The sequence below is a fragment of the Uloborus diversus genome, chromosome 1 (assembly GCF_026930045.1).
Source record: "Uloborus diversus isolate 005 chromosome 1, Udiv.v.3.1, whole genome shotgun sequence".
Taxonomy (NCBI): domain Eukaryota; kingdom Metazoa; phylum Arthropoda; class Arachnida; order Araneae; family Uloboridae; genus Uloborus; species Uloborus diversus.
This window is the reverse complement of record NC_072731.1, coordinates 166,391,983-166,417,702: the sequence shown is the minus strand read 5'-3', so window position 1 is coordinate 166,417,702 and position 25,720 is coordinate 166,391,983. Positions and strand designations below refer to the sequence as shown.

The following is a 25,720-nucleotide window of genomic DNA, read 5'->3' as shown; positions in this document are numbered from 1 at the left end:
GTCGAAAGATGTGTGAAGCTAGTGACGGAGGCTTCACTCAAAGTGTATGGATTTAAATCAAGATATGGCTACATAAGAGAAACATTGAAATCTAGATCAATTATGCCCGAATTTTCCAAAAAAATCTGATTATAAATTAGCTTCAACGAGTAACACTTAAAACAATAAGACTTGTATACTGGATTGTAAATTTGGTAAATATTTTATAACTTTCTATTATTTGAAAATGTTTCATTGTTGAAAAGAATGGTAGTTTTGCATGTTTAGAAGATACCTTAAAAGTCAAGAAATAAATTAATGTTTATGTGTTATATAGGATTTAACACCGGGGGAAAAAACAAGAACAACAACTTTATTTTTAATCACTAAGAAAAGATGAAATTCTCCCTTTTTTTTTACTTTTCATGCTTGTTCCTGGATCAGAAGGTATTATTTGATTTCAATATGTTTTTTTAAATTTCTGAAGGCTTCAGCAATTGTAACTTTTCCGTCTTAGAGTATTAAAAAGAAACGTTGGAGCAAAGTTTTTAAAAAATCGTTAAAAACACGTGAAATTTTCCATTTTTTCAAATTTTTAGGCTCGTTGCGGGATCGGAAGATATTATCCGATTTTAAAAATTTTTGTTTTGTTTTGTAAGTCTTCACCAATCGCAACTTTTCTGCACTATTACAATTTGAAAATAAAAACTTTGTTTTTTTCGTTCCACCCTAATGTTTACTCATGTTTACGCGACACGTATATACTCGCGCATACCCGCATATACTCGTACATATACTTGTAACTGTAAATATACCCGAAATATACAAATAATAGGGTTATTTGTAACAGTTTTGCAGCTGTTTTTAACTATGACCACTTTACCCCATGCTATGACCACTTTCCCCCACCCCATGGGGTAAAGTGGTCATAAATACAATGGGAAATGAAAGTGTTATAAAACTACTTAAATCAATATTTTTTTTCCTGAAATTCAATGTACCGTGTTCTTTTATAATGCAATGCAAAATAACAACAAAAAAAGTTGATGTGTTTAAAGAATTTATTGTATTTATTATCCACCTCTCTAATTTGAAAACCTACGATTTTATGACCACTTTACTCCACCAGACCCTACGTAAGTACCGAGCTCAGATGAAATATTTTGGAAATTTTTTTCGCACAACGTTCTAGGTTTTTTATATTGAAGCTTAAAGACTGGTCGGATATTTAAGTTTCCCTTTTTAGACAACAACGAGATGGCCTTTTTATTAAGAGCAATTTGCAGACAAAATCATTTTACGTTTTGTAGAAACATACGCTATAAAGCACGCCTAAAACCAACGCTATGTTTTTCCTAGGAATAATTTGATTCCTTCGTAAAAAATTAAAAGTTAAGTAAATGAATGCAAGTAGCAGTTTACAAGAAACAAGTTTAAGGTAGACGAACACCCTAATTTTCGAAAAAAGTCGATTTTGAGACTTTGAGTCCCCAATTTAGATAGCTTCAATATTCTTCTTTCTAAATCCGCAAAAATTATTTTATTCGATGAATTATTGAGAAAACTACAAGAAATATAATGAGTTCAAATGCATTGCTTTTATTTCAAATTTATTTGTTCTTTCTTGATTTTCCCATAACCACGCTTTCAAAGTTTTTATTTACTGCAACAGCTCTCGCAAAAGCGTATTAACTCTATCCTTTTGAAACTAGGCAAAAGAGATAATTGAATATTATTGTGATAAAACTTTAAAAGCTAACGTACATGAAAAATGTGATATTCAAATAATGATGAAGTTGGCGCGAAACCAACGTTTTTCGAGGGAAATTTTACGCAAATTAGTCACAAAAAATGTTTTTAGTTTATGTTTTCGAATTTGGGGGCCATGTCATTTTCTTGCATCTAACGAAAAGTTAGACAGAAAAGGTTTTAAAAATTATTCAAAAGTGAATTTGTTTTAAGTGGAAACGGTAGTTTTTTGAAAGTAATAATGACTTTTAACGAAAAATAAAACTAAAAAAAAAGCAATATTTTTTTCAAAACATTAACAGTCAAAATGTGTCAATTATGTCATACTAAATAATCATTTTAAGTTTTAGAAAGTTGCAATTATTATTGAAGAAAAAAATATCACTCATTTGGAAGAAAAATGCCACAATACGTAGAAATGAAATTTTACAGGAGAAGCGTTTGAAGTTGAACGCTTCAGGCAATTTGCATTAAGAAAAGTAAGTTTGCTGTGCTCTCCAGTGGTTAATATTATAACAAAAAATTTGTCATTTTTCTAAGAAGATAATGTCCTTTGAAGGTCAAGCGAAAAAAAAAAGAATAAATAAATAAAAATTTCATATTGTGGCACTTTTCTTCCAAACGAGGGACATTTTTAGGGTGTTCGCCTATCTTAAAACCAAGTTCATTAAAAAAATTCCTGCAGGAAGGTGTTAGTAACTTTATAGCACTCGCATAAAGCTGAATCGTAGTCTTGAAAACCAATGTAAAAATATTTTTTGGTCAATTATTTCAGTTTTTGCTTTTATATGATAAGTACTTGGACGACCGAGCCTCGCTCGGCTTTAAAAGAATTATTTTTTGTCAAATTGTGTTTTTTTAAGGTTTAATACTTTTCCAAATATACTTGAAAAGCTTCACGTTAACGAAATATTATGTACTCGACCTTCTTATAACACTAAAGTACCAAACAAAGAAGATTCTGAATGTACTTAAATCAACATTTTGCTTTAAACTATCTGTTACGTTTGTTTCCACTATACAATTTTCTTGTCAGTAATTTAAATATTTTGATCTTAGTTTTGCTCTGGTGAAATCGGTTTTTAACCGAATACTTCCTTTCATACTATGATGAGTTTCACGATTTTATCCCAATCGAGATTTTCTTTTTGAATACGTACTTTTAGATTTTACGCCAGAAAATGCTACATACAGCATGATATCCATTAAAACTGATGATCCACAAACCATTCCAACAAATGATAACAACTGTCTTAACAAAACATAAACAATCTCAAGACATACACTTCTTCGAAATAAAATTTAGATGCGTGATTTAAAAAACATGTTAAACTATTTGAAGTGTAAAAAGAAAATAAATAAATAAAATAAAATAGGATGGTCAAGCAATAGTTTCACTTAAAAAAGAAAAAAAGCCCTACATCGAAATACATAATGCTTTTGAATTTGTTTTCAGCCAAGTGTGTTTGAAATTAGCCAAAGTGGTCAAAATCAGCCAAACCTGGCAAGTATAAAATTTTAAAGCGAGAAGAGACAAATTTTCATTGTTATGATTGCAAATCGTCTGCCTAATGCGTCAACTCAGTTTACTTCAAGGCTTAACTCAATTTGACTTTATATTAAAAAACTGTTTTTTGTAAAAAATCGCGTTTTTACAGAAAAAACACTAATGTAGATGAACTTAGAATGCAAAACTACAATTAAATCCGAAATTTCATCCAAATCGTTAGAACCGTTTCCGAGATAAGAAATATATATATATATACCCACAAGAATTGCTCGTTTAAAGATATAAGATTTAATCATGTTTCACATCAAACAAAATCAAACTAGAAACAAGAATAGATTATTTATTATGTAAAGTAAATTAAGTAAGTAAAGCATCGTTTATACATATTTCAATGGACTGATGCGAAACGACGTACAAAGGAAAACGACGCACTATCCAAACATTTACAAATTCCTTTAATTCTTACAAGTTTAACCCTAAAAATGCTAATTTCTACAAATATAACAGTTGTAAGATTCTAATAAAAGTTTCTATGTAACTAATACAAAAGAATAATTTCCTACAGTTTGTACTGTCCCATGAGGAATTGGTTACGGAAAATGAAGGCCTGCATGTTAATCTGAAAAATTAAAAACTAACTATCATAAACTGAGTAATAAAGGAAAACTAACCATCATAAGCTGAGTAATAAAGGAAAACTAACTATCATAAGCTGAGAGTAATAAAGAGGGAAGTAAGCAAATAAACTCAACCCAATGGCGAGCAGTCTGTCAAGTAGGTACAACCAGAAACTATTTTCAATAGAAACTAGTGAAAATAAGAAATGAATAGTAGAAATGAATTTACGAAATGTACATGCCATTTGCACTACAGCTACGAGGAACATCACCGGGAAAAAATATCGAAAAAGATCAATTTCCTAAGATTCTACAAATATATAAAACTAGTCTACTGAAAAACTACAAAAACAATGCACTGATTAGTCACACTGATGTGTAAGAGTAAATGCTAAAGAAAGTTATCGTTTGGATGAGTAGAAAAATTATGTATATTTCCGACTTACCTGATACTTTTTTCTCCCGCATCTTCTTCCACAGCAGGAGCGGAAGATACTTTTGTCGTAGAATGACAGGGAGGGGGTGGGCGAAAGTGGGGGCGTTGAGGAGGGACGATTCGGCTGACCATTGTACGGAACTTCCAGTTCAACGAACTGTCGGTCCTGAAAGACAACAAGGAGCAATTAACCCCAGTCGCTTTTAATCATCGAATCAACTCAAAGGTTCACATTTTTCTAAGTTTCTACGCTACACGATCAATAAAAGCATGTTCAATCATCCGTGAAGGCTGCCTTTTGAAGATATTTCTTTACTAATAATAAAGCTGAAAGTCTCTGTCCGGATCTGTCTGTCAGGATCTCTCTCTGTCAGGATCTCTGTGACGCGCATAGCGCCTAGACCGTTCGGCCGATTTTCATGAAATCTTTACTAATAATAAAGCTGAAAATCTCTCTGTCCAGATCTTTGTCTGTCCGGATCTGTTTGTCAGGATCTCTCTCTGTCCGGATCTCTGTGACGCGCATAGCGCCTAGACCGTTCTGCCGATTTTCATGAAATTTGGCACAAAGTTAGTTTATAGCATGGGGGTGTGCACCTTGAAGCGATTTTTCAAAAATTCAATGTGATTCTTTTTCTATTCCAATTTTAAGAACAAAATTATAAGATGGACGAGTAAATTACGAAATTATCATAACGTGGAACCGTAACATGGGCACAAGCCAATTGGCGAGATACGAAATTATCATAACGTGGAACCATAACATGGGTACGAGCCAATTGGCGAGAAAATTCACCATAAATTATTTTTAAATATACAGGCAAATCAAAATACCTTTTTATTTTTCTATTACGGGCAAAGCCGTGCTAGTAAATAATAAAATGGTCCTAAAATAGTTACGACCAAAGTCCGAAGTTTGGCCAGTTTTCCAATGTCTGAAGTACTTTCAGTTGATATTATATTCAGTCGAGCTCGCCTATAACGATCCCTGATTTAACGAAAACTCGGTGTAACGAGGAAATCAGAAATATTTGGTTGGTACAATGTTAAGTCTATGGGAGCACAACTCGCTTTTAACGAGTAAATCCTGCTTAAAGCGAGTAATATTTTTGTGATTCATAAAATTTATATTGGATTCCAGCAAAATGATGAGTCTTAAATTCTTAAAATAAGTGATGACGGCATAATTATTCTTTTAAATTTATAGTTATAGAAGCATTGGAAAATTGCATATTTGTAGACGTCAGTGTTAGCACTTTCGAGATACTTATTTCCGATTTTACTGTAGCTCAAATTCAAGCTAGTTCAAATTAAAAAAAAAATCAATGAAAGCGACGACGATAGCAAAAATTGTAAAGAATTTAAATCTGAGCTACCATCAACATACTCCATGTCTTTTGATATGCAGAAAAACTTCAACCGCTTTTCGAAGGCAGGGGTAAAAATAACGATGTTGAGGCCAATGAACATTCCTTGAAAGTCATCAATAGCGCAAGAAAGAGATAATAAGACAGTCCACACAAAGGAGTTTACCACCTTCTTAGGCACTGTCGAGAAATTGAAAACAATACAAAGCAAGCATGTAAGAATTTTTATGTTTTTTTTTTCACGAACCCGTTTTTTACGAGCATTCGGCTATAACGAGCAAATATCGTGGTCCCTTCTCTCTCGAGTTCGACTGTATTTTAATTTGGCTGGGAATTTCGCGAAGTGGCTGGGAATCCTTGGTCAATGCCCGAAGTGATATTGTTAGATTGACTGATACTGGGTGAAATTACAGGACGAAAATGCAGGATGTAGGTGAAATTATAGAACATATTGTAGGTGTAATTCGACAGATGGCGTCAAAAAAAAAAAAAAATATGTTTTTAAATAATATTAAGAAGTAAAAAAAAAAACATTTTCCCTTTATATAAGTTTTAATTAGCTATTATATTTGCTATTTGCCATTGCAACAAAATTTCATGTTTTTCGAAACTATATTTCGGGAGACGATGTGATTTAAGATCTTTGATATTTGATCTATGGAGCTGAAAATAATTAAGGATCACCCTTTCTGGTAGTTGACAAGTTGAGAATTCAGTTTGCCTTTGCATTCCTGCACGATAAGCAGTGCATTTGTTGAAGATATAATTCTTCATTTTGAAGGGCACGTATTAAATCTTCTTCGTGCTATCACGTTGTTACAGTCCATAGTACACAGCAGCTGTATTACTTCTATTATGGTTTTAATTTGAGAGGAGAATAACAAGAGATCATATTTTTTTTCCATTACAATCTTACTGAGCAATCTTGAATTGCTTATTGCAAAATTGAACTTAAAGTGACTTTTCAAAAAAAAAAAAAAAATGCATTCTTAATAACAACAAAACAACAATATTTTGCCTGAATACATATGAATAAACATATTACTTCAACCACAGGAATAGAAAATATCTTTCAAAAACTTCATCAACAAACCTTTAATTTGTCTCTTACGTTATCGGAGGAAAATTCAAAGTTTGAAAATACTCTTTTCGATGACATAATGAACAGGAAAATGATTGATTATCTCAACATTTCAGAAATTTATCCCAGTTTCCTTCCTTTCCTTTGGAGATACGAAAACTACTTAATGACATCAAAAGAGTTTCGTGTTCCCTTCCGTTTTAAAAAGAATTTGCTAGGAAAAACAAAATCATGAAAGAATAAAAATACACTTTTAATACAGGGGCAACGAATATCCTTGGTTATTTTTTCATTGAAAACCTAAAAATAACTTTGTCGCAGACTGCGCCTTTTTTCTACTCGATCAAAATGTTTCAATGGATTCCTTAGAAATTTTAAAAGAAGACACCCAATAAAATCTATCGTTAGCTTAGCATAAAAATATTTCAACTTCCGTTTTTGCCAATTTCAGTCATGATACCATTAGACAACACACAAGTCTGCTTGATAAATATACATGGGCAAATCCAGAGAGGGGCAAGGGAGGGAAACTGTCGCCTCGTCCATTATAGAAAAAGCATTTAAAAAAAATCAAGAAATGTTTTACAATTTATTTATTAACGTTTGCTTCAATTTTTAAATTTATCGATATGTTCAGATTAAGTAACTTTGTTACTGATTTTGAAAGTATATATTTCTTCTTTGTGAGCTTATCGAAAATGAAAGTAATTATTGTTTAGTTGGGTTAGTACTGTAATACTGCTATGAAGGTAACGCGGGATATAGTAGCATCTAAAATACTTTTCCTCCTCACGAAAAAGTGTCTTTTCTTCTGAGAAACAATATTATTACACGCGACCCATTCTCAAAAAACCGTAAAAAAGTTCAGATTTAGAAAAGTACTTCCTTGATTTTGAGTATCTCCTACATTTTGATAGAATAGAAAAAAAAAAAAAAAGCAGTCTGCAATAAAGTTATTTTTGGATTTTCAAAGAAAAATAAGCAAAGATATTCATTGCCCCTGTATTAAAAATACATTTTTTATTCTATTTAATGCTGTTTTTTTAAAGAAAAAGGTTTTCAAAGTATAAGGGAATACGAAACTCTTTTGATGTCATTTAGTAATTTCGTACCTCCAAAGGAAGGGAAGGAAACTGGGATAAATTTCTGAAATGTCGAGATAATCAATCATTTTCCTGTTCATTATGTCATCCAAAAGAGTATTTTCAAACTTTCAAACTTTGTATAACAAGTGGTAACTGTGTATAACAAGTATTCAACCAAAGCTAACGTAATGTTGAATATAAAGAGGGGTTTGCTCACTTCCGCTCCACTCTGTGTAATACTCTTTAATAATTCAAATTAAAATAAAAAAAAGCATTGTTAGTTTCTTATAGTTTTTAAAGGGTGAAACACAAAGGTATGAGCCTTTTCACAAATTCAGATCACGCAATCTACTGTTTCAGTCACCAAATTTGAGTAAAAAACTTGAAGAAAATACATGAAACTCTTTTTCTGAAGTTATGGTTTTCCTTTACTCTGTGCAAAATCGAAACATGTTTGGGTTCACTTTTTACTTCCTTTTACAAAAATGGAAGTATTGTATTCGCGGAAAAAAATTCACTCAAAATTCGATCTTAATTTCCATTTTGCTCACCCCCGAATTAATGTTAGGGTTTTTTTTTTCAACCCGACCACACACGGATAAGTGCCTAAGCACGTATAAACACGAGAAATATCTATTTTGACATTCCGCGAGTTAATTACAACGACTTTTCTCGTGACGTACGTATGTGCGGATGTATGTCGCATAACTTAAGAACGGTATGTCCTAGAAAGTTGAAATTTGGTACGTTGACTCCTAGTGGGGTGTAGTTGCGCTTTTGGTTGCATTCGGGTGTTTCTAAAGGGGTCTTTTGCCCCTTTTTGGGGGTGAAATCATTGTTAATTTCGTTGGATACACAAGTGGTGTTAAAATTTGGCGAACATTTGGCGATATATCGCCAGTCTTTTGGTCGCCGTTTTGACGCCAACTTGGCGACAAATTTGGCGATTTTTTTAAAAAAAATCTGGTTTTCATTTGGCCATTGGTGGTGATATTTAGAGAGTAAACTATTGAATCACATTAAAATTGCCAATAATGGGAAAATTACATTAAAATTGGAGTAAAAGGAAGTCATGTGATGCACACATCATCTCGTTAAAAAAAATAATTAGAGAATAAGAAAAAAAGAAAACATTATAGGCGAAAAGAAAATATTTAAGAAGACGATAAATTTGTCTTCCATGTTTGATTTTGGTGAAACTTATTGATAACCAGCCGGCAATTGTTGCTCTGTTGCGAATCTAGCTAATAGTGAAAGTTAAATAAATAACTTTGTGCTTGAAAAGTGAAATGAGAAATAACAACGTTTAATTGTACCATTTGCAGGTAATCTGAAATTCGTGCAACTAGACGTTGTTTTCCCTTTTTTTCACTGACTAATAGTGTTTCTTGATTCTAAAAGACTAAAGTAGGGTCAACCGTTTAGACTCTGCGCCTCTCTTTAAGCACTGACATGAGGTCTGGCCCCCCATCCCATATGTTATTGATATATGTATCAGGTCACGCCCTCCATACGGGGTTAATACAATAGGAATTTGAAGTTGTTTTGGATAGCAGAAGCTATTTAATATATTAAAATCCAGATAATTTCTTGCATGAAATTCAGCATAACTACACAAAACTTTATTTTAAACATATAATTACTCGTGCATATGACATTCACGAAACAAAGAAACATATAAAAAGTTTTTGAGGTAGGCTAAAGTCAGGTGATGTTGGTGTTCACCATCAGTGACTTTCACAACATTAATGAGAGGGATGACTGTTTTTACTATTCACATGTGATCACAAAATTGTATCTTTCACTTTTTATTTTAACTTTCATATCTTCATGTGTCGCTCTATTGGCTTTCTGCAGGCAGAAACTAGTTTTTGCCGTGCCAGTGGCAGAAACTGGTTGTAACCGGCAAAAACCAGCAGAAACTGGCAAAAACTTAAAAGCATCTTTAAAAACTAAAGTAATTATTAAATGATGTTTGTTTAAGTTAACTAAAAAATGAAACTTCATTTCATCATTTTAAAAAACAAAATCCTACGCTAGTGCCCTTGATTTAGTTCAGAAGAGGAACTTTTCAATTGCAGATGCTCGAAAAATTTGGATTAATATAATAAAGGACAAGAAATAACACGGATGCTCAGGAAATAAAAGTGACATGCAGAATTAAACTGGCATCACTGATTGTAATTTGCTTGCTTATATGCTTCATCTAAATTGCTTGTGATTGAAATTCTTGTGTGCTTCAAGAAAGTGCCAGAATTTTACTTGCCAATATTAACGTAGATTTTGTCGCTACGTTAATATTGGCAAGTAAATCAAGATGTCACAGCTTTATAAACTAAATTGGCCCTATTTCTCAAAACTTATTTTTCCAATCAAATTTTTACCATTACCCGAGTTACTACATGGTGGACCAGTTAAGAAAAATATACAATTTCACAAAAAGTTTCACAAACATTGCTTGTTCCGTGATGCATTGCCTACTAGCTCTTCTGTAGCAAGAATATTCTAAAATTTCTTGTTTGTGCACATTAAATTGAGAAACTGTTTAGATTTTAGAAAACACCTTTTCTAAAAGGCAAGTGCAGGGTTAAAACAATGTCACATATAAGTTTTAACTGTGAAGATATTGTAATTAAAGTATGCTTTGGAGTTAACAACTAATTATGTTTTTCCACGCATTTTCTTTTGTATGAGTAATTAATTTTTTGTCATTTTGTGAGTTTTTGACAGTTTCTGCCGCAAATGTTGCAGAAAGTGGTTTTTTCCATGCCGGTTTTAACCGGTTTCTACTAGTGGTTTTAACCACCCCGGCAGAAACTTGCCAACCCTGCGCTCTACGCCCCCCCCCCCCCCCCCCCCCAGTGAGGATCTTTCCTCAGGTTGAGAACCGCTGGTCTAAAAAGGTCATTTCAAAACGTACGACCCATTGGATTTTCTGCTATCTATTTCGTGATCTAACCACGAAAGAGATTTTTATATCCTGTCTTAATAAACAGTGTGGTTAAATTAAGCAAAACTACACAATAGAAAAGCATGTCAAGTTGCAAAAACTCGCTCTGAAAATGGTTCTTATAGCATAGTGTGGAATTTGATGAACAAATTAGAGACTGTTGGCTCGAATGAAAAACAAAGATGAATCTTTGTTTTGAGCACGCAGGAAAAAGTTTAATTCGTCATGGTGACGAGTAATTAGTTTCTAGTTCTCTTTTAAGTACATTATGTGTAGTAGAACCACAATTATCAGAGCTAATTGGGACCGCTAGTGCCTCGGATCTTGGAAATCGCGGTTAATAGAAACTTCGTACAAAAACTTCTCAGGATCGCACATTTTATAATGTATCAATTAAAAGTACAACAAAATATTAATAACTCATATAAAAAGCAATGTTTTACAGTTGAAAAGCTAAAATGGAAAATAAATTGTGGTACGTTTTAAAACATCACTTGAATTTTTTTTTTTTTTACGATCCCAAGTTAAATATTGAAAGATGCATTTTTTTTAAAGGAACAAATTTCCAGAAAATATTTTTATTTTAAAATTGAGAATTTATTGCATCAAATTGAAATTATTAAAAAAAAACATTATTGGCTCGGTTAACAGAAATCTCGGTTAATCGAGGTTTACTTTGACATAATTTATTCTCAATGCTTTATAATGAATGTAAGGTAAAAATGTCTTTCCTAGTTACACCACGGAAAAAAATTGAGTGAAAGTCAAAGTATCAGTTATTTTGGAGTATCCTTTCGAAGGATATTCCATCTAGCCATAACAAAGACAAGTGTTCTCATAGGTTTCCCCAGTGGAATGCCTGAAATATCTGAACTGACAAAAAAATTCTTTTCCTGCTCGAAAAAGTTTGTTTTTTCAGCCACTGAAATATTTTCTCAATAACTGTTCCTACTCGGGCAGATCTTGACAAAACAAACGATGCAGTAATTCATCTTCTTCCTTTTCGTGTCTCACAGTCATAACTCAGTAGAACCGATAAAGACTTCTAAAATCGGAGTTATAAGAATCAATGCTTTGTACGTGATGCCATTCTTGAAACCGAAATCTACTGTCTTGAAAGCATTCGAATTTTGCGAAAGTTTAGTAACAAGATGGGTAGACTTTAAGAATTCAAGAGTTTTACGCCTGCAAATTATTTTCAATTTGGCATTTTTGGAGTCACAAGAGGTTTTTCCGAGTTTGATTCAAAATAGTTCATAAAAGAACAAAAAGTCTTAAGAAGCAAATGGTTACAAAAAATACTCTTTTTCCAAAAAGCCGGAATAAAAAAACATTTGTGAGTGGAAACAAAGTTTCAGTTTTTATCTTGGATTTTGTTTTTAATGTAACCTTTTTTGTTAATGACTAGTGATTGCAATACTGATATTTGGAGTTGTTCTGCAATTTCGTAATACCGGTATTTTCGGTATTAGCTAAAAATAATAAGTAGTTTTTAGTTAAAGAGTTTTCACTTTAACTAAATAGATAACTGTTATTTTAAATATATAAATTTCTTTTTCAATGACACAGTTCCAAAATTAATCTTTTGAAATAAAAATTTGGCTCCAAAAGCATGAATTTATTGAATATAAATGAAGAATAGTGGAAAGATTACCTAGGGTATCTTCATCACCGGATGGTGTGATGAATCGCACTTACGTGAGTTTATGTGAACTAAGTTTTATTTTCTCCATTTCCTGCAATTACGAATGTGTTTGTGCTAGGAACAGTTTATTCCAACCATCAATTGCAGCAATTCTTTATGATATTATTTTTTAAATATTTGTCTCAAATGTACTGAATTTTGAGAAAAACTTTTTTTTGTTGGTATAAGAAGCAGTAACTTGTTGTCACCCGTATTATCGTGATGTTCTGTCTTGCTTTTCAGCTTTATACCCAGCGAGATAATATTTATATGCCTTGAACCTTTGCAAAGAGGTAAGGCATAATCAGTTGGAACATATTTTCAAAAATTTACATAATTATAAGGAATTTCGAAAAGAAAATGAAATCGAAAAGAATAATGTAACAAGATCAAATTAATCGTAAATTTCAAACCAAAGGGTTAATAAAAAGCAAACACAAACCTATTCTGATTAAGAGGAAATCCTTGAAGATGATGTAAATACTGGAAAAGAATTGTCGCTCGAAGAAAAGTTACTATATGTATATTATACATATTGTAACTGTTCTTTGCATAACAGTAACTGTTTAGCTATAAATAATAATGATAAAAAAAACTATCCACAATACAAAAGAAACACGCATACTCACAAAAATGATGTTTTTAAAACCAACAAGTTAAAGACCGAATTATTTGAAGATAAATCACTTCCGGCAACTACAGGAGGAAGGTGTACCGCACATTATTAACAGTACCATCAGTCTGCGTGAATTCAAAAAGAATATTTTCAACTGCAGGAAATTTTTTGACTATAAAATGAGTTCCAGGATTGAAGACAATTAAATAGATGCATTATGTTTCTTGCTATCATTGATTTTTTATTATGATATTTGTTCCTTCATTTTATATTTGTTAAATTGTATAATGCACTTTTTGCACAAAATAGTAAAATATGGCAACGAAACAATATTTTTTGATCATTTATTGAGAAATTCCAAATACCGGCAATAATACCGGTATTCCGGTGTCACGTTTTAAAAATACCAAACACCGGTATTGCATACTTGGTCCTGTATTTCAATCCCCAACCACATATAAAATAATTAAAAAATTAGTTCTTCAAAATTTTTTTACTAACTGCTACAGCACTGGCAGGAAGTAAAAGAACATGCGAAGTTACAATGAATTCCGTCTTCAGATCAGAAAACAAAGCTTGTATGAAAAGTAGCTATTGTGAATTAAATATTTAGCTATTTATTATGTCACATTCTATTTCCTAAACTATCTTAAATTACAGCATTCGATTATCACTGGAATTTAAGCTGTATTACGTTGTTTCACTTTGTGCTACTCAGTCTGTGCAAACATAGTCTTTATTTTTTCAATTCATTTATTTATTTCTCGAAAAATTAAATGGTATTTTCGATTTACAATGAAATGCCCTAAATTTTGATCCAGTGTTTTTGCTAAGTAGATTTTACTGCAATACTGCTGCAATTTCTGCTGATGCGTTTATTTTTACTTCCTTTTACAAAAAAGGAAGTACTATTTGAATGTTTTGTGGGAAATTTCTAATACCGGTATTCTGGTATCACGCTAAAAAAATATCGTATACCGATATTACATTTTTGGCCCGGTATTGCAATCCCTATTTATGACTGAAGTTTACTGGGATAAATTGTCATTTGCTTTAACTTGCATATTTTAAATGTTGAGCAATTTAAAGATCACGAGTGATTTAATGCAGTCCACTAACGGGGATTGATTTTTTGATGACATTTGGTGGAGATTTATTTTTCATAAATGAAAAAACACAAAACTTTAGAATGACCCATGTTCATGTTATTTACCAATGAAAAACAAAAAATAAACCTAAACACCAACCTCCTAACAAAATGATCTCAATTTCACGAGTGAAATATTCATACTTCTTAATATAACGTAATCTTTTATTGAATTATATTTACTTAAATCGGATGTGTAAGTAAAATAGTGTCTCTTTGTTTCTGTTATTCTTCGCATGCGACAGAACAAAGCAAAGTCAAAATCTAACGAGAAAAATGTAATTTCAGATTTTTTTTTTCAGCTTCAGACATTTCATCTACAGCAGTAAAACAGCATATTCTGATGTTGAGTCACTCTCATCCGCAGTTAGGAAGGAAAAATGACGTGAAATGAAAGATTACAAATGTTTTGTGCTAAAATATGATTAAAATGATTTTCCTGCCTTTTTTTTACTTTGACAGATTAAAATCCAGTCTCGAAATAAAATCATTTAAATTCAAGCAGTACTTATTAATTCAGTAACGATACTATAAAAACCTGTGCGCGTCGATCTGTAGATGTATCTGTGTCTGTAACCCTACTCCTCTCTACTGGCAATGTCTACCAGGTCAACTCTGGTGCCGATTCCCCCCTGTCTCATCCCTATAAACCTTAAGGGGCTCGATATTCAGTCCTGAGGATATCCAGGGTTGACCTGACACACTGAAAAGTATGAAAATCATCAACTGTCATCCGTCGCAGGTGGCATTGAGCCATCCCAGTTGGCAAAAAGGGGTTGTCGAGCGAAGCAAGCAGGGGTCGGGCCCCCAGTACATGAATACTAGTTGAGATTGGGAAAAACAATGCATTTTTAACTGACTTCAAACGATCGTTGACACTCTAATAGGGTTGTTTCCGAAATTTCAAAAGTATTTTTTTTTTCTGAAAGAGCATGTTTAAAAACATAAGATTTAACCATTTTTTTGACTAATTTGACAAAGTTTAATATTTTTACTCGGTTACGCTTAGTATTTTTTATATATTATTTTAATCGGTGCGCAGATTGAAATTGATTTTTTACGTTTCTCCACATGACATCATGTGATGAAATGCCATTCATTGATGCCATTAGCACACAGTGCAAATTATCATAACCTGGCAACGCGGTTGACAGCAAAGCGTAAACATTTAGCACGGCAATGGAGCAGCACGCAAAATACATCACTTGTGACGTCATAAAGACCACGCCTTATTTCCAAAATCGTTAAAATAAATTTTAAAAAATTAAATAAAAAAACTGTTGAAGAAAATAAAAGTTTTTCTGGCTCCAAATTTTTTTTTCTTCTTATTCTATCAATTTCAGTGACTAAAAGTGATACTTTTGACAGAATGAATTAACCCCATTTCTAATCAAAAGAGTTCATCACTAATTCACGCTTTGTTTTCATCGTATTTCAGACTTAACGGAACAGTATTTTTCAATTTATTCATCCATATCAATGGTAGTAAACTTCCACAAATACAGTTGTATTTATGACGAGAAACTATGTTTATACAAACTGACATCGGGAAAATACATTGTATAAAATGTTACATAAAAATTGATACCTCACGAAAGTACGATCTCATAGGTTTTGTTCATATTTTGTAGTTAAACAAGAAGTTCTGTCTAGAACTAGACGAGCCTACTTTCCCGTACACCCATACTACTTTCTAGTACCTCATCAATATTCTCAAAAATAGCTAAAATCGCAAATGTTTTCAAACATATTTTTAAAATACTTTAAACTGATTTCTAGGAATAAAATATTCCTCACTCATCTAAAAAAAATTAGATGCGTAAAAAAAAATAGCAGCAACTTTTAAACAAAGCAGCTAATACACTTTTTTCGATTAAAAAAATCTTTAACAGTTTTCAAAACGAAAAAATAATAATTAAAATTAATAAGCTCATTAAAATAAATACATCATATCAAAAAAAAAAAAAAATCGTTTCTTTTTTCCCCTGTTGCCAAAAACAATTTTTTAAATGAATTAATGCACTTCCCAAAATAAATAAAAACAATAAAATGTCAACGTAAAGAAATAATTTTCATTAAAAAAAAAAATCGTCTGCGCATATTTTTATGTAGAAACATAAATGACTTCGAGTTTATTTGCCGAAAACTGAATACCTAAATTAAAACTTTAGCGTAAAAATAAAAACAAGTCAAATCAACAATAATTATTTCACAGTCCACCATAGCTGTGGAGTCGGAGTCGGAGTCAATCTCATTTTTGGGAAAAGGAGTCGTAGTCGAATATCTAAGAATCGGAGTCAGTCATTTGTCCTCCGTGTATAAATGTTTGCCAAAGCTACGAAGTCAAAGTCGGGGAGTCGGAGTCTGATTAACTGTCGGACACACGAGTCGGAGTTGGAGTCAAGTGCCCCTAAATTCTCGTAGTCGTAGTCTGGAGTTTGGCGTCAAGAGCTATTTCCAACAAAATTTGTTTGAAGTAGATCCGCCTTCAAGTACGGAATCTACATTGACTTTCAGTTTTCCCGTAGGCGCTAATGTTAAGGGATTTGAACTGTTCAAAATTGAACGGTACATTGTTCAAATCAAAAAGAAATTTTATATACAAGTTTTTCTTCAAAAGATTTTTCCTACAAAGTTTGTTTGAAGCAAATTCGCCTCACAGTTCGGAATTGCCTTGAATTTCCCCGTAGGCGCTAATGTTAAGTTTTTTTGAACTGTTCAAAATTGAACAAAAAATAGTTCAAATCAAAAAGTGAAATATGGGAATGAGGTGTCCTCGCCGAGATCTTTCAAACAAAAAAAAGTTTGTTCGAATCGGACTATTCATTCAAAAGTTATTAGGGGGGGGGGGGACAGACATTTTTTCCCATCTCAATACCCTACTTTCCAATTTTTAATTTTTAGCCTACTTTCCCAGTAAAAATCAGAGAAAGAAGAAAAAAGCATGAAAGAAGGCTTAATACATCTTAAAAATATCCCGAAAAACAAAAAAAAGTCAAAAATAAATAAAATAGTTAGATAAATATTGAAAAATTAAAAATTGGAAAGTAGGGTATTGAGATGGGGAAAAATGTCTGTCTGTCTGTCGGTCTGTCTGTCTGTCCCCCCTAATAACTTTTGAATGAATAGTCCGATTCGAACAAATTTTTTTTTGTTAGAAAGATCTCCGCGAGGACATCTCATTCCCATAATTCATTTTTTGATTTGAACAATTTTTCGTTCAATTTTGAACAGTTCAAAAAAACTTAACAGTAGCGCCTACGGGGAAATTCAAATCAAAAATAAATCTTGAACTTAGAAGCGAAGTGGCTTCAAACAAACTTTGTAGGGAAAAACTTTTGATAAAAAACATGTATCGAAAATATTTTTTTGATTTGAACAAGTTTTCGTTCAATTTTGAACAGTTCAAATCTCTTAACATTAGCGCCTAAGGGGAAACTGAAAGTCAATATAGATTGCGAACTTAAAGGCGGATTTACTTCAAACAAACTTTGTTGGAAATAGCTCTTGACGACCTGCTCCCGACTCCGACTCCGAGAATTTAGGGGCACCTGACACCGACTCTGACTCCTGTCCCCAACAATTAATCGGACTCCGACTCCCCAACTTCGACTCTGACTTCGTAGCTTTGGCAAACATTTATACACGGAGGACAAATGACTGACTCCGATTCTTGGATATTCGACTCCGACTCTTTTATCCCAAAATGAGATTGACTCCGACTCCGTTGCTGTGGTTTTAACTGTGAAATAATTATTGTTGATATGATTTGTTTTTATTTTCACGCTAAAGTTTTAATTTAGGTATTTAGTTTTCGGTGAATAAACTCGAAAAATATGCGCAGACGATTTTTTTTTTTTTTTGACAATGAAAGTTATTTCTTTAAGTTGACATTTTATTGTTTTTTTTTTTTATTTTGGTAAGTGCATTAATTCGTTTAAAAAATTATTTTTGGCAACAGGGGAAAAAGAAACTATTTTTTTTTATATGATGTATTTATTTTAATAAACTTATTATTATTATTTTTTCGTTTTGAAAGCTGTTAAAAAATTTTTTTAATGGAAAGAAGTGTATTAGCTGCTTTGTTTAAAAGGTGCTGCTATTTTATTTGTTCGTTTCTTTGAAGAAAAGTAAGGAATATTTTATTCCTAGAAATCAGCTTAAAATATTTAAAAAAATGTTTGAAAAAATTTGCGATTTTAGCTATTTTTGAGAATATTGATCAGGTACTAGAAAGTAGTATGTGTATACGGGAAAGTAGGCTCGTCTAGTTCTAGACGGAACTTCTTGTTCGATATTTATTTAATTATCTAGTTTATTTTTGAATTTTTTTTGTTTTTCGCGATATTTTAAAGATGCATTAAGCCTTCTTTCATGCTCTTTTCTTCTCTTTCTGACTTTTATTGGGAAAGTAGGCTAAAAAGCAGGATTGACTCCAAAAGCAATAAAAAATTCCTGGCCTAAAAGAAAAAAGTTGATAGAGCGAATGGACGAAAATCTACGAAGGCGGGTTCACTTCTTTTCCTACGGAGCGGACAAAAGATCATTAGATGTTTCCTTAACAAAGATGGAAACATTGTGACTTCGGTAAATAAATAAAATGTCTATGGCGGTACCAATTCCATATTCGTCAATATTAGTTACGGAAATAAAATACTGCATCATTAAGCTGCATTTATTAGAGTTGAAAGTTCAAAGACACAGTATCACTTTGCCTATTTTGTTCTCCGCCTATAAGGAAATAAATTAAGATTAGACTATAACTTGCAAAAAAAAAAAAAAAAATTGAAATGCTCCTGGAAAATAATGAGCAGCTAATGTGCTTAATTTCTGCCAATTACCTATCTGGAAAAAGCCAGGAAAGTATCCTGCTAAAAATTAGTAAATTTTCTGAAATTCACCTGGTATCTATCTGAAAATTTCAGTAACCTTCCCAATCAAAGACAGTTAGGTTTCCGCACTAAATCAGGAACCCCTAGTGAAAACCTATGTATGTATATAGTAAGGGGTCATTCATTAATTACGTAAGGGTCCCGAGGGGGAGGGGGGGGGGTTTACCAAAATTTCTACATATCCTTAGTTTATGGGAAGGGAAGGGTTAAACCCCTTCTTACGTAATATTTTCCAAGTCGATATTTTTTATATTGAGATCGCGCGGTTAAGTGGTTTCGAAGAGATCATATTTCATTTGCTTCTGGAAGGTAAAAAACGTATTAGGATGAACTGTTTTTTTACTTGTTTTACGAATAATGAATAGTGTAAAATATAATTAAACATTCAAACTATTCATATAGCATGTTTTATTTTTAACTAGTATCCCGCATCATATAATATATTTGAAAAATTAAAATCTTTGATTTATGTCTAACTGGAAGTTTTAGTGTAACTGATCCTTTTATAACAACATTTTATTATTTTGAAAAGCGAAATGGAGTCTTGCGTAAGAATAGGGGAGAGGTTGTAAAAATCTTACGTACCCTTACAAGGTGGGAGGGGGGATCAAAAATTGCCAAAATCATCCTTATATAAGGGATCTTAATAGTTTGACGTCTTCCTGCTTTACCAGAATATGGTCGACGAGAAGATGGAATTGCAAGCAATTTCTTCAAAGCTACAATATCCTGAGACTGTAATTCGGCCTAAATTGGGGCTCAGTCTATCCGGAGGTACCGTAACTAAGCTGACGGAAAAACACATAATAAAAAAGCCTAAAATATTTTTACACTGGTAGCCAAAAATGTTTTTCACCACAGTGTACAATCGGCATTCACGGAACTTGTTGCTATTCAGGAAACTTCTTCGCAAAATAATTTGTTTTTCACAGGAAACTGGTGTAAACCCTTGAAATCCCGAAGCGTTAGCCGGACATATTTCGGAGTCGTCAGTCACGTTTCGGATTTTCTTTTTTTATTGTGTATTCTGTTATTGAGTCATTCAAATTTAGCATCTAAAAAACAAAACAATGTTACTGCTCCACCTCCATCCTCTTCTTTTTTTACCAGTACCAGACTTAAACTAAAGTTAGTCCGCCTCCAGGATAAAAGTTTTTCAACTAGCAGTCCGAAACTATTTATCAAACACCATGTTAACCGCAATTTTAAGTCCTCTTTACCACCCTGCAGATCTGCTTAGAATGCAAAAAACATACACCATATGACCAAAAGTATTGGGACACTTTCAAAAATTCACATTTTTACGGATTTCTAGAGAAATAAAAGACCAATTGCTCTGTAGTTTTTTAACATAAAAAATGCACTCTAGCTGTAGTTTTCCAATGACAATTAAGTCTGCTATTCATTTAGTAGACCAGCAACAAATTGAGGAAACATAAACAGGTTTCTGATCATTTTTCATGGTAAATAGCTGGCAATAAATTTCAAAAATAAGTTAAAAAACTATCTGGAATTTATTTTTATATTTTCGTGAAAGTATCTCTTATACCCATGGAGATATAAGTATTTATTTCAAAAATACAAATTTTTTTGGAGGTTTTCGGCTCATATCACATAGAGTGTTCCGTCAAACTTTACTAAACTTTCAAAATATTTGATAGTCTATTAGAGAAACATAATAATAAAATTTGAAGTTAAAATGTTGAAAATTAATCTTTTATTTCTCGAGAAATCCGTAAAAATGTGAATTTTTGAAAGTTTCCTAATACTTCTGGACATATAGTGTAGTTCTCTGCCCCGAATGAGTCCGCTACTGAGTTCAAGTGACAGATAAGTCTCTTTAGATTGTTTAGTTTCAATAAGACAGCTGATGTTTTTTTCTTACGCATACAGACTTAATTTTAAGAACAAATATTTTCCGAATTTCGGAATATCCCCTTGCTCTACACTTTATATGTTGTTAATCATGTCAACATATAAACTCCCGTGCTGAGTGTTTGGCTAGCAACTAAAAAAACAGAGTGTCGTTCACTTAAAATGGGTAAACAACTTTTAGATTATGGTATGTAATATGATTAACAACATTGCCTGACTAAAGTAGTCAATTGATAATAATTTTTCAAGTTTGTCCCAAGATAGGTTGGAAGACTTCAAACAAAGTTTCAATAATTAATTTCATCCAATTATGTATGGAAACGTACGAAACCGTGTAGTTCGCTGAATGATTCGTTTTACTTTATTTGTGGATTAATATAAATCTTGGTAAAGACTTCAGTCGAAGGTATAACTGTCAATTCCTTACTTCCAATAGAGTCGAGAGCCATATTTCACGAGGCTAATTAGGAGCATGCACGTCATGGTGTCGTTTATTTGACATTGTAGTTTCTGATGAGATATTGATCTAGGGTAGGATATTCCTTAAATGGACGAGGAATTAATTTGTCTTACAGAATAAAATTATTCGATATTGAACATTTTATTTCCTGCAAGAAACAGGCATTACTTTTTGCCATTTTTGAAATTTTATAGCAATGTTTTGATTTGCTTCTTAGACTGTGTTCTTATCGATTAACGAACAAACGTTGGACCAACTCCAGTTCGAATTACGTTTTAATATCTAAAAAAATTCGTGATCTTTGGGACTATTCATTAATTACGTAAGTATGATTTTGGTAATTTTTGACCCCCCAACCCCCAATTCTTATTAAGGATTCTATTTCGTTTTTTTTTTAAATAATAAAATGTTGTTAGAAAAGGATCAGTTACGCAAAAACTCCCAGTTCGGCGTAAACCAAAGATTTTTATTTTTCAACAGATAAGTTATATCATTTTATTGCATTCAACTACATATTATCATTATATTATTAGATAAATATCTAGCCTTTGGAATTATTTATCAGTAGTTAAAAAAATGTTTTCAGAGAATCTCAAAAAAAGCAGTTAAACAATCTACAAAGCAATAACTCTTTTAAAATAATGACCGACTAATTTTAAATTAATTTCAAAGAAAATAAATTCAAACAGTTAAAACGAGATCAACTCAGATCATCAATTGTCGGGACTGAATGGGTTAGTTAGCCACGTTGTCCACTTGAAAGGAAACTATTGGTACTCCAATCGTTGCAGTGCTAGATGGAACTTCATCCGACACGTCTTTTTTTTTTTTTTTTTTGCATATGATGCGATACTAGTTAAAAATAAAACATTGCAAACATAGTGCTATTCTTTAAGAGCCATTGTCTGTAAGAATCAGGCAATTTAAAGCATTTGTGATTGTTGACATTTTTAATTTTTTTAATTTTCACATATGTTGTTCCTTATCATAAATGTAATATAAATCCGAAATTTGAGCTTTGTCTGACTCACCATTTTTGAGAAAACAATTTTTTTTTGTTTAGGGGACGTGGCACATTTTTGCCGGTTTTTCAAATTTGCAGATTTTAATGTGCTTGTTGCTTGAAGCGACCTTATAATGACATAGATTTTTTAATTCCATATTACTATATGGTCTTGTTAGATACTGTTACAGCTGTCAAATCGGTGACACTACGAGGGCGACGCCCACAAACTCCGTTTAAAAATGACCGAAAATGAATTTTTTTCTATATTCAAGGCCAATTTTCTCAAAGCGCCTTCATGATGACACCAACATTTTTAGATCATTTTCTAGTCACACTTACATACATCAAAAATATGTATCAAAATCGGTGTCACTATAAGGGCGCCAGCAGATATTGGAACTTTTATTCAATAAATTTCACAAAAACACAAATATTTAGAATCTAATTACAACTGTCGCCCTCATAGCAGATATCTGATACTACATTAGGTTGATAACCAACATGTTTGTCTAACATTTGCACAAAAAAAATCGGTGTCACTCCTATTATTTTTGGAAATATAATCATTCCAAGTTAGTACGTTACGGCGTTTTTTTTATATTTATTTATTTAATATTTTCACACCCAGATTTTTTTTGGTACATATTTATTTTTAATTTAATACAAAGAAGTGTACCTTATAACATAAACAGCTTTGGGCAGCAAGAGAGTCTTTTTCTTGAATAGAAAATGCCCGTTTTGATATAGGAACCAGGTGGATCTATTGTGCATAACATGTCTAGACTATTATACTAATACTCGTCTTGTTTTTTCCGGCCAAACAAATTTATTTATTCCAATTGTTCTTGACATGCATTTGACATAAACTTGCAAATGGTCAACTTCTACTCTTTTTCTGGGGTACCATGTTTCCCCATGCTTTAGTGCTACAAAATTAGCAGTTTTCAATAAGAGATGACTGTCTTTCTGAAATTGGTTTGACTTGATTCTTAATGTTTTCTTCGTTTTGGTCTACGTTATCCTCGAATTCAGTTTCAGATTCTGAATGTTTGCTTTCTTGAATATTCTCATTTGATGTATTGAGAATGCATTCGTTTTTTTGTTTCTTCCATCGAAAAAAAGGGATAGGATTTGTTTCATAGTAAAATACTCTGAAGCAACGAACAGTTTTTTCCCCTTTACGAACTGCATTTCTCATCTGGTGTGCAACTTGACAGGGATGTTGTTTTTTTCCCAGTATTTTCACCAATCGTAAATTGTTCTTATAAATACTCCTTCTGCTTTGAATTGAACTTGAGCTGAACTCGTTAAGATAGGGACCATCCAATTTCATTAAATTGAACTTTTGGCAATGCAGGGGTATTTATTAGTTGAAAATTTGAAGCATTTATATAAGATGTTTGTAAGACCTTCTCTCTATACATCTTTCGTATAAAATCCATTTGCAAGTTGTTGTCAAATGTATGTCAAGAACAATTGGAATAAATAGATTTGTTTGGCCGAAAAAACAAGATGAGTATTGGTATGATAATCTAGACATATTATGCACAATATATCTGCCTGTACCTATATCAAAAGTGGCATTTTCTATTCAAGAAAAAGACGCTCTTACTGCCCAAAGCTATTTATGTTAAAAGATACACATTTTTGTATTAAATTAAAAATAAATATGTTCAAAAAAACTATCTGGGGTTGAAAAGATTAAATAAATAAATATAAAAAAACGCCATAACGTACTAACTTCGAACGATTATATTTCCAAAAATAATAGGAGTGACACCGATTTTTTTTGTGCAAATGTTAGACAAACATGTTGGTTATCAACCTAATTTAGTATCAGATCTCTGCTATGAGGGCGACAGTTGTAGTTAGATCTTAAATATTTGTGTTTTTGTGAAATTTATCGAATAAGAGTTCCAATACTTTCTGGCGCCCTTATAGTGACACCGATTTTGATACATATTTTTGATGTACGTAAGTGTGGCTAGAAAATGATCTAAAGATGTTGGTGTCATCATGAAGGCGCTTTGAGAAAATTGGCCTTGAATATAGAAAAAAATTCATTTTCGGTCATTTTTAAACGGAGCTCGTGGCCATCGCCCTCGTAGTGACACCGATTTGACAGCTGTAATAGTATCTAAGAAGACCATATAATAGTATAGAATTTAAAAATCCATGTCATTATAGGGGCGCTTAAAGCAACAAGAACTTTAAAATCTGCAAATTTGAAAAACACGCAAAAATGTGCCACGCCCCCTAAATTAAAAAAATTAATTTCCCAAAAACGGTAAGGCAGACAAAGCTCATATTTTGCACAAACATTACATTCATGATAAGGAACAACATTTGCAAAAATAAAGAAAATTAAAAATGTCAACAATCACAACCTGCCTGATCCTTACAGACAATGGCTCTTAATTATATTGTACACTATTCATGCTTTGTATAACACGTAAAAAACAGTTCATTATAATAAATTTTTTGCCTTCCAGACGCAAACGAAATATGATCCCTGCAAAACCACTTGACCGCGCGATTTCTAACATAAAATGTCGACCTGGAAAATATTACGCAAGAATGGGTCTGAACACACCCCCCCCCCCCCAAGTAAAGATATGTAAAGATTTCTCCAACCCCTGCTCCTCGGAACCCTAACGTAATTAATGAATGGCTCCTTTGGAGGTTACACAATAACAGAGCGTTCATTATTTGATTATTTGGTACTGGTAAAGAAAGCAATTTTATTTCAGATATTTTTGCTACTTTCATGATGATATTTTATGCACGAGCCCCAGTCACTGCTGCGAGTCGAATAATATATGAGATGCCTTTGCTTGAAAACCAATAAAGTTGTTCTTGTTCGCTGTCATCTTGTCATCAATATCACATCATATGACACAACTATTTCTATTTCTTTTTAACGTAAAATCATCGGTTGAGTTAGCATTTACTTCGTGAACTTGAAAGGTTATCAAAATTCTTTACGAGAGATTAGAATTAAAATTAAAAATGCCACTTAACCCGTTTTTTGACAGATTGTGCTTTTGCACGTACTTCAAGTACTTTATTTATTTTAAATATTATGAAACAATCTGAAGTAAAAATATAAATCTTACTAATATTATATATGCGAAAGTTTGTCTGTATGGATGTATGGATGTATGGATGTTTGTTACTCTTTCACGCAAAAACTACTGAACGGATTTTGATGAAACTTTACAATCCATTTACTATGGATTTTTCCATTCTGAAATATTGATTAAGTT

The 25,720-nt window shown here is 32.2% G+C and overlaps 1 protein-coding gene across 4 annotated transcripts in view; it reads right to left on the bottom strand.

Annotated features, from left to right (window-relative positions):
• Positions 1 to 25,720, bottom strand: part of LOC129222770 (potassium voltage-gated channel protein Shal-like) — a 125,384-nt gene that overhangs the window by 51,324 nt on the left and 48,340 nt on the right. For all 4 annotated transcript variants that reach the window (XM_054857313.1, XM_054857305.1, XM_054857331.1 and 1 more), the window contains exon 4: positions 4,302 to 4,457. In XM_054857313.1, the coding sequence (XP_054713288.1) occupies positions 4,302 to 4,457 (156 nt within the window). The remainder of the gene's footprint in view (positions 1 to 4,301; positions 4,458 to 25,720) is intronic.